General features: G+C 35.7%; 1 protein-coding gene across 1 annotated transcript; it reads right to left on the bottom strand.

Moving 5' to 3' along the window:
• Positions 1–3,669: 3,669 nt before the first annotated feature.
• Positions 3,670–10,306, bottom strand: bbof1b (basal body orientation factor 1b). Its single transcript, XM_026278844.1, has 12 exons — positions 9,759–10,306; positions 8,218–8,470; positions 7,481–7,546; positions 6,866–7,009; positions 6,699–6,779; positions 6,549–6,619; positions 6,272–6,416; positions 5,546–5,886; positions 4,982–5,104; positions 4,779–4,880; positions 4,545–4,607; positions 3,670–4,327 (listed from the first exon to the last, which is right to left on the bottom strand). The coding sequence occupies exons 1-12, from the start codon at positions 9,797–9,799 to the stop codon at positions 4,231–4,233; spliced, it is 1,527 nt and encodes a 508-aa protein (XP_026134629.1). The 5' UTR covers positions 9,800–10,306; the 3' UTR covers positions 3,670–4,230.
• Between the last annotated feature and the right edge of the window lie 189 nt (positions 10,307–10,495).

Raw genomic sequence — 10,495 nt, 5'->3', positions numbered from 1 at the left:
CGAAACGTTATATATGTATCAGTTTCAATTTTACTTTCATTTTTGCAAGCCTTATGTAACGTTTACATGCTTTGAAGTCTCCATTATGAGCTAGTATTGTGTTCAGTTCCTGCTGCTCAAAAAAAAAAAAAAACACCCTCACAGTCACAGCATGACATAAGAAATTCATAAAGGGTTGGAGTAACTTGGGATTGAGTTTTTTGGATGTACAGTCCCTTTAATTTATACACACGTTTACTGGAATTTAATTAAAATACTGACTAACATTAATATTAAACATTAACATTAAATGTACTAATATTAATTGTGTGATTTTCTGCTGTTAAACACATATATTCATTATGTTACTTACTTTTTCTTTGTAATTTCTCCTTAATTTAAATTTTTATGAATTTGTAAATTTAATTATTTGTTTTTGTTTTATTTCGCATAAAGGTTGCAACCTAACAAAATGTGAAAAAAATTTGAAGGTTTGAAAACTTTTACCAATATTTACCAATTTGCATTTATCCTAAAAAACACTGTAGATTTATGAAGGTGAACCACAAAAGCTGCATTTAGCTCTTAACACATTCACAAGAGCAGAGTACATTTGCTGTAAATGGAAGCTGTTTGTAACAAATTTACAAGATGAGGCTGCATTTACTGTAAATAGAAACTGAAAGGGATTTGGATGTAAAATCTAAATTAGTCTTGTCTAACACATTCCTGTAACATGCAGTTCATCAAATCATCATCAAATCCAAATGGGCTCACAAAATGATTTTTTTTTTTATTCTTAACTACAATTTATTTGTATGCATTTCAGTATAACTAAATATTTTTGTGGCACACAAAAAATTGGTATACTTAAAGTCTGCAAAATTGTAACAACTAATTTTGTACTAAATGCATTTTAATTGGTCAAAAGCAGTGCTGAGGTTCAAATAAAGTTGCATTAAATAATACATTTGCAACAATATAGATTTCACTCTGAATTTCCTTAAAATATTGACTTCTGCAGTTTTTTTTTTATTTTCATTCATCGATGAGAGCATGTCAAGGTTTAATACAATTAAAAAAAAGTCACACAAACCTTTTAAAAGTATCAAAAATGATTTTGCTAACTCCACTCTTCAAGTTAGCTTTTTGTTTTTTATACATCTGATAAAAATTTACAGAAACTTTGCTTTTCCGCCACTTTCGTGAACTAGGTGCAAACTGGATTTTCATCTGATGTTAGTTAGAGTGATAATCTCTTATAATAGTTGAGATTTCAGAAGACAGTTAAGAAAGTGAAGACCCCGTACAGAAGAGCGCAGGGATAAGCCACAGCAGTTGCTGCCCACTCATGTCAAGAGTGGAACTGAAGATCTTAGAAGCTGATAGACTGCACCAGCCAATCACAAACAAGAACAACAGCCCTCTGCATTAAAATAAAAGCCATTTATTATTCACATGCCATATACTTGAAATGATACACTCTTAAAAATAAAATATATCATTATTTGTGGCTATAAAACACTCAGGGAACTGTTACATGTTTCTATAGAGTAATGGACACTCACTGAAGGGAATAAAGAGCAGCAGAGGGAGAGAGTCCCACCATTGGCAGGAGGCAGTATCCCAGCACACTCACCACACATCCACAGGAAATACTCTAACTGCTCATCAGGTTCAACAGCATGGACATCCCCACACACCCCAGAGCACTGATGCCAGACACATACCCAAAGTGTGCTTTCCCTGCCTGCAGAGAGAATACATACACAGTTCCACAGTACATGCTCTGGACATTAGATATGTTTTCATTTCCTCTGTGCAAAACAATTTACTGTGTTCCTGTAGTTAATGGTTTCACAAAGGTTCAGGATGTAGTTTGTACCATCAGTAGTGTGGCTCCCAGAGCAATGCAGAAGAGAAAAGGCCCAGTGAGGTCTGTCTCGATCATAATGCTGCCATCAGCAGACTTCAGTGGATTTAACACAAGCAGTATTCTGCTTTTAGTATTTTTTTAGTATTTTCTTTCCCCATACTATGGAAGTGAATACCGGGAACATTCTTCAAAATATCATCTTTTGTGTTCATAGGAAGACGAAACTCGTACAGGTTTGGAAAACCTTGAGGGTTAGTAAGTGATGACAAAATGCTAATTTTTGGGTCTGGTGACAATTGAGAAATATCTGTAAAATTTCACAGAAATCCATTTCAAATGAATTAAAATTCACATTAGAAAACTTTAAACAAGACATTTTTCGGTTGCACTTTATTTTACAGTACGTGTACTAACATGTACTTATAGTGTACTTACAGTGTATTTATCTAAGAAAGTTCTGGTAATACAAGGTAACTACATGGGGTAGGGTTAGGTTTAGGGGTAGGTTCAGGGTTAGTACCTAGTTATTATATAGTTATTGTAATTACTATAATAAGTACATAGTATGTACATAAGGAACAGGACTGTAAAATAAAGTGCTACCCATTTTTCACCTTCACTTGAAATTCCCAGTTTTGTGGATTACTTTATTTTACACAGAAGTAAGCTATTTTCTGTGAATGTATGATACTTCCACTTCATTAGCCACTATAGGTTAATAACTAGAAGAATAACAAAGTGCAGTAAACGGTACAGAACTATATGCTCTTCAAACTAGTGATTATGATCCTGAAAATATATATGATAACATGATAACAAATAACAAAATAATATGACAACAAATACAAAAACAGATGAATTACAATGAGTGAATTTAACCCATCAAATTTGTGACTCAACCTTGACCTGACCAATGGCTTAAGTCGGGATGGTGCAATTTATTATATTTTCTTTCATTTTGAATTTTTTTTTCCTCATATATACATTATATATGTGTGTGTGATTTTTTTTATGGTTCCGTTCAATGGTGTAGAGTTACACATTTCAGCTTAAAGATGTTTTCTTATAAATTATTTTATTACCTTCCTCATATGAGTCTGTTTGCTCAGGTTACGATACAGGCGGATACACTTGTCCACTTTAAGATGCTGTAGCTGTATATTTATCTGCTAAACATGCAGAATTTTCACTGATGATCAGACAGTAAATAATAAATCAATAATTACACACAGAAACACATTAGCTGATAAACATTAATAATTGAGATCTCAAACACATGTATGCAGTTAGCGACACTTACACTTCATGGTAGTCTGGATTGACGTAGGCTGGATCATAGCCATATACATCCTCCTGCTGATCATCCATATAATATCCAGACTCATAGAAGTCTCCTATACTGCTTCAAGTAATGAGGAATGTCTACACAAGTTCATCTGTAAAATACAACAATCATGAATTTAAGTTCTTACCTTTCCGTGTCCTTCAAAGTTAGGGTTTGATTTGAAGATCTTGGTTTGTCTAGTCACTGAGCAGCTGTCTTGCTCTGTGTGTGTATAAGATGCTATTAATAGTCTTTTATATTTGCTAGTGGGACATGAGCAGAACTGTCATGTTGTAAAGCCATCCTCACGATCTCTGGATCTACTGACTGATGACATGCTCATTACTCAATGTTCAGTAGAACTGCTGTACAATTGAATCATATAGTCTGTATCTGTTACAGTAAAAGAAATAAAGGCAGGACAAAAAATGCCATTCCCAGTTACTTGAAGATATACATCTTAAAATAAAGAGACAAACATCAGTAAAGATTATGTCTAATGCTTTATAACAGTACAAAATGCAGTATCTTTACAGTATAGATGTATACGGTCTAAAAAAATGTCTAAATACAACATTGACTTTCACAATCTGTTTTTGATTTTTTTCATGCAAAGGAACTAACTAATGCAGTACATGTCCCCTTGTATGAATCACCACTTAATAAAACAGACTTTCAAAAATACACCATTATTAGAAAAATTACCTTACATTATAACAGTTTGACCATTTTCCCATTAAAATGTTATTTTTGTTACATTTATTTATATTCAATTTCTATGAAACAATCCAGCAATAAACAACAATTTAATATTGTGGGTGGTTTTATGCCAAGACTTTTGAAATCCTCCTGAATATTATTTCACTCAGTTTCTCTCATGTCTAATCTTCAATGCCAACGTCATCAATGTCGATAAACAGGCATTTCTAGATTTTTAATTTTTTAGTTTAGATATTCATGAACACTTCCAGGTATTTCATAGCTGATATGCAATATTTAACTTATACTTTGCCATTATTTAGCTCTCTTGTCTGTGATGAGGTCAGATGATCTACAGGTCTGGCAGAGCTCTGGAGTTTCCACTGGAGCTCATACTGGAAACTGGTGCTTGGGTTAAAAAGCTTGCATGGGATTCTTCCTCTTCATTCCTGTGGAAAAAAGATAACTGCAAATTATGAGTCTGTGTGCAATGGTGCAGAACAAAAAGTCTTCAGAAAGTATTCACTGCCATTGTTGTTTTCCTTTTTATGGTGCTCTGCAAAGTCAAAGTGATATATTGAGCTGACATGTTGTAAAAAAAAAATTGTATGAATAAAACGCAAAAATGACTTGATTGATAAGTATCAGCCAGAAAACCAGTCTCACCCTGGACTGCTGCTACACTGGTTCCCATCAGAATCCGTCAGAGCTGGAGCATGAATTGGTTTCCTTCAGTAATTGCCATGAAAATACAGATTAGTTACTTCTTTGATTCAGTGTCCTGAAATTTCAGAATCTGCTTTTGATACTAATAAATAGTATGACACCATGATAAGACCACATAACAAGAGATTACCATAGATGATACAAAACCAATGTAACACAATAATAAATACTTACTTTGATTTTAGTTTATTCATTTTAGCAAAGAGCAGTCTGAGAACTCTCTCTCTTTGCTCCCAGGTCATCTCTGATATGTTCACTTTTGCTTTCTTCAGATTGCTGATGAAATAACACAGTTTTGTTACAGTCAGTTTTCTAATTGAAAAAGCATCTTTTGATTTCATCAGAAGAGCATTTTGAAAATTGTCTAAAAACCTCACCCTTTTTCAGCCTCGTCCATACCAATGGAAGTGCTGTGGGTTGTTTTGGTGATGGTGTGAATCTCCCTTCTGCCCGATAGAAACTCATCCATTTGCCTGCTATGATTTACTTCTGCTTCCTGTCTGGATTACATATAGTATCTTAGAATATAATCTGTGCAAAAAAGGCTTGACATTTTTGCAGTAAAATGGAGCCTGGATCTCTTGCTTGTTAACTATTATTTCTGGAATAAATTAGGGGTGTATGATATTAAGAAAAAAGAAGAAGATATATCTTAATATTTTATGGGATTTTATTGAATTTACTGAAATCAGCTTTGACAAAATTGAAACTTCCACATCATAGCATTCTGTTTTTATTCACAATTTGTACAGTGTCTCAACTTTTTTGGAATTCGGGTTTGTAAATATAAGACAAAGATTATGGGGGGAAATGACCCTGTATATCCTGAATTTTGCTTTCTATCAAATAGGCTACATCATGCTGTGAAGGCATGTTTTTGTGTGTTTTTAGCAAAGAAAGTGAATTAATGAATGAATGAATGAATGAATGGTGAAGTGCACCTGTGCATTAGCATCTCCTGTTTCACGTGGTTCAGAGCCTCATAGAACAGGATCTCCATGTCTGAGCGCTGCTCCACTACACTGCGGGCTATTCTCTTCACTCGGCTCAGCTCCCTGTCCCGAAAACTCAGGAGCTTCTGCAGTTTGTCCAGCTCTACACCGCTGGCCTGAGTCCTGACTGCTGCACGCTCCTTGATGTCAGCCTTGTCCCACTCAAACTCAGACACCCTGCTGGCCAGTGCCTGCTCCAGCGCGAAAACCGTGGCCCTCAGCCCAGACACTGTGCTCCGCTGGGCTGTAAGCTTAGATATGGTGTCATTTGAGGTGTCCAGACTCATCTCCTGCAGGGTGAATGAAATAGTGGGTTTAGTGATGATCAATATCTGCTACTTCACATGCAAGCTTTATAGTAGACATGGGTCTAATTAAGCACATTTTATATTTCATTTGTGCAGTTGTGTATTTATATGAGTGCCCAAGAAAATTGTCATTATAATTATTTTTTATGATATAATATAAGAAATAATATAGTATACATAAATTATAATTAATACAATATAATAATGTAACATCTAAAATAACTGTAATAATGTTAAAGTCTTTACTGTCACCTCTAATGAATTTTTATGCATCCTTGCTGAATAAAAGTATTAATTTCTTTAAAAAAGAAAAAAAAACGGACCCTAAACTATTAAACGGTAGTCTAGGTGAACTATAGTGTGTCACCTTATGCAGACTGAGGATGTTGTTTTCTTCTGCCAGAGCTGCATTTCTCTTCCGCAGACCCTCCACCTCTTTGATGTGGTAACCCAGTGCCTTATTTAGCCGCACATTCTCCTTGAACATGGAGCGAGATGCATCATCCAGCTGTCTGATAGGGCCGAGATGGAGGATGTCATCTCATATATCTCATGCTAAATTTATCTCACAAACAATTCCGAAGGCATCAGGTAGAAATGTGTAGTGGTGCTGGGATATTGGGAGAGACGGAGAAGATACTTACATGATGGCTTCATTGTGAGCTCGTTCTGCAAGCACAGCAATCTTTTGCTCAGCTTCCTTCTCTAGATGAACCTAATGAATGTAGAATGAGAGAGACACCGAGAGAGAATGAGGAAGATGATATGTAAATGAAATGGTTTTTAGTATATACCTTATTATTGAAGAACTTTTGCTCCATTCTTGCAAGTGTTTTCTCGTGTTCTAGATCTGCATTGTCCATAGTTTCTTTCATCTGTACAAACAATGGTGATGTTATAAGAGACATAGCACTTTACCTCTGCATAACTGTGTACATGAAATAAAAAGAGTAAATTATACATGTTTAAGTTCTTGCTCCATTTGGGGCTTCTTCTTAAGGAAGTCATTGATGATCTTAAGCTCGTCTTGAATCATGTTGAACTCGCTAGATCTCTTGTCAAACTTCTCCTCCAGCTCATTGATCTTTAGTGTGTATTGAGCGGCCTGTGATGACAATCAGAGAGAAATGCTGAGCCGTCAGCAACAAGGCAGTGAGAACAATGGTGACCTGATCAGTTCCTTTTTAAAAATAACACTGGACTGGGAAAAACTGTTTAATATGAAACTGAATATAAAGTATTATCTATTATCCTTTATTAATTAAATACATGCCAGTGTTCAAATTAATGTTCACAAAGATGATACTTTTAGTTATGTAAAAATGGCATTATCATTATCTTTGACTTGCATTCTTCTCTATTTAATATAGTGAGTGGCTATTTATCAATTTATTTATTTAAATTGTAGACTTTCTATTTTTTAAACATTGCATTTTTATGATTTTATGAATTTGTATCGATGGTGTATTTTCAGTGAATACAATCTTTGTTTTAAAACAATAATCTGGCAAAATAAAGTTCAAACCACAATGATAAGAACAACTTGTTTTCCCAAATAAGGAAAGGCATTTCTTACTAAGTTCTCTTTTTCCTGAGAGGCCCTTGTTTTCTCAAGCTGTAGTTGTCGTTCCAGTGCCATTATCTGAGAAAAACAACATTTTAAAGGGTTAGTTTACCCAAAAATGAAAATTGTCATCATTTACTCACTCCAGAACCCATAAGACTTTTGTTTGCCGTCTCCGAAACACAATTGGAGTCAGTGTCTCTATCAAAGTTTATTATACAAAATCTTCGACACCTCCAAAATATTCATTGCAAGATCATAAAAGTCCTCCACATGAACCAGGCGGTTTAATCCAAGTCTTCTGAAGAGACACAATCACTTTATATGATGAAGTTTTAATTTAGGCTTTTGTTCACATATAAACATTGATCAATGTACGTACATAGGATACAGTATATAGTAAAGGCTCAACTTTACTTGCTTGATGCACAAGAACAAACCTCACTAGTTCTTGAGTGTGACGCAAACATGTTTCATTTTATAATATTTTACAGTATGTGCCATATATATGTTCATTGATCAATGCTCATATAAAATTAAACCTATTACATAAAGCAATCATGTCTCCTCAGAAGATTTGTATTAAACTGCTTGATTCATATGGATTATATTATGAGCAGATGATGACAGTTTAGAAATGTAGGATAAATTAAGCCTTTAACAATATGATTAACAATATGAGAATAAGACTTGAAAAGAAAATCCTGTGTGTATGCACTGTAGCTGTAATAATCAAATGCGTGAAATGCCTTCTCCTCGTTTTGCAGATCTTTGTTCCTCAGAACAGAGATGATCTCGATGGTGTTCTTCTCAGTGTTGTGTTGTAGATCAGTGAGCTGATGGTTGATTTTGCTCAGTCTTCGCGCTGTTTCACGGTACTCCACGCGTGAACTCTCCGTCAAATCACACCGGGCCTCCCACAGAGCAGCGTTTGCTTTTGCCCTCTCTGTATCAGACTCCTTATCTCGTTTTGACTCTTGCTTGCCATCTTTCTTTCCCTTTCTAGAGAGAGAGAGAGAGAGAGAGAGAGAGAGAGAGAGAGAGAGAGAGAGAGAGAGAGAGTCAAGTGTGGGGTCCTCTCCTGAATGACGAATTAGAAAAATTGGACTCATCCAATTTTCATCCATAAAATTCGGCCCAACCAAATTATAAAAGCACAAAAAGAAAATGATGTAACCTACTGGACTGAAACAACAGAAAAACAAAGTAAACTTGATGTCATCATTTGGCCCTAAACAGAGATTACACAACTGCAGAATATCCGAGTACAGTGAAAGACTGTAAATGAAGAAGACAGATGAGGAGGTACAGACTGAGCAGTCATACTCTGACTACAGAGACGGACAGATGTCCACAGCACTGGCTGCATCTGCCCTTACTGTGATCATGGGGAAGTGGAGACAGAGACACACTTCCTCACCAGCTGCCTAACTATCAACACATTAGACAGACATTTCATTTGAAGTACTTTGTTCTGACTTCAAAACGTTAAATAAGGAAACACAACTTCAATATATATTAGGTGAAACGAGATTGTGTCTTATTAGCGGCACGATACATTGATGCCTGTCATAAAAAGAGGGAGGAGTCAACAAAACAGTGATGGGCCTACATCACACACACACACAAACGTTTGATTTTGTGAAAATTGTGGACATCCCATAGGCGTAATGGTTTTATACTGTTAAAATTGTATATTCTATGGCTCTATACCAACCTTACACCTAACCCTAACCCTCACAGGAAACTTTGTGCATTTCTACTTTCTCAAAAAAATTTATAAAAATAATTAAACTCATTCTGTATGGTTTATAAGGGTTTTGAAAAATGGGGACATGGGTTATGTCCTCATAAGTCACCCTTTCCTTGTAATACCTGTCATACCCATGTCATTATACAGAGTTGTGTCCTGATATGTCACAAAACAAGAGCACACACACACACACACACACACAGCCCACTGAATTTTAAATTATTCATAGAATAATAAATGTTAATTTGTTCTATTTTAATTATATATAAATGCATGCATTTTATTTTTTATTATATATATATATATTAATACGCATATGTTTTAGATTCAGTGTAAACACTATGCTTTGGCAATACATTGTAACAATTGTCATGCCGACAAAGCACATATTGAATTGAACAGAGAGAAATGCTTATAATCAAGATTTCTAGCAAAACTATGCAGATAACTTATTAAAACTAATTGGATTCGCGGTTTTTCCAAACAAACGCAATGTTATATTCTTATCAAACGATAGATCAATGCGTTTTTACTCACCCTTTTGCTTTCTTCCCCTTCTTTGCTTTTTTAATCGGCATCTCTCTGTGCTCTGATCAGCTCCTGCAGGATCAGTTTGTTTAGGCTTGTCGCCATGGAGACACGTCACATGGGTCGGTATCGAGCGGCAACCTCCCGCTCTCTCCCTTGAAGCCAATAAGGAAGTGACTAAAACTGCAATTCATCGACTGGCCGCTTGAGGCTGGCTGCAGAAGAGAGTCAGTCCCATTGACTCCCCATGTTAAAATGCCCAACTTTACATCAGAAAAAAACATGTTTACAGCCTGGTTTAAAAAATTATTTTGGTCTTTTTGCCCTTTTGGGAATTTTGCCCTTCATTAAACTGTGAGGGGGGTGAATTTTTTTTATAACTCATCCGTTTAAATTATATTAAGCCTTAAAGTTCTGCATAATTAAGGGCGTGGTCACTTGAGTGACAGGTGGATTGCCACTGCTAACAATGCAGTCGCGCTAGATGGGCGTGGCTTCAGCAATCCGCTCCCGCCTTTTTGCCCATTTTCGATTATCCGGGAGAGTCGCGCGGTGACGCGCTTCCAAGATGGCGACGGCCCGCTCTCCACACTTTAGGCTTCAAAACCGCTATTGAGGAGTCTATAGGTGACGTCACGGACACTACGTCCATATTTTTTTTACAGTCTATGGTCGGTATAGACTGGACACGTTTTATTTGTCATAAAATCTTAAAAACCTTTATTGTCAAGGTTTTGAAATATGTA

The sequence above is a fragment of the Carassius auratus genome, chromosome 13, assembly GCF_003368295.1.
Source record: "Carassius auratus strain Wakin chromosome 13, ASM336829v1, whole genome shotgun sequence".
In the NCBI taxonomy this organism is placed as follows: Eukaryota; Metazoa; Chordata; class Actinopteri; order Cypriniformes; family Cyprinidae; genus Carassius; species Carassius auratus.
The sequence above is the reverse complement of the archived record's forward strand: the minus strand, read 5'-3'. Positions and strand labels throughout refer to the sequence as shown.

Excerpts from the sequence above, each read along its gene's own strand:
- bbof1b (XM_026278844.1), bottom strand. The coding sequence starts at position 9,799 with ATGCCGATTAAAAAAGCAAAGAAGGGGAAGAAAGCAAAAGG. Across the intron at positions 7,547-8,217 it reads ATCTGCAAAACGAGGAGAAG|ATAATGGCACTGGAACGACA; the intron begins GCATTTCACGCA and ends TGTTTTTCTCAG. Across the intron at positions 5,105-5,545 it reads CAGGAGATGCTAATGCACAG|ACAGGAAGCAGAAGTAAATC; the intron begins GTGCACTTCACC and ends TATGTAATCCAG.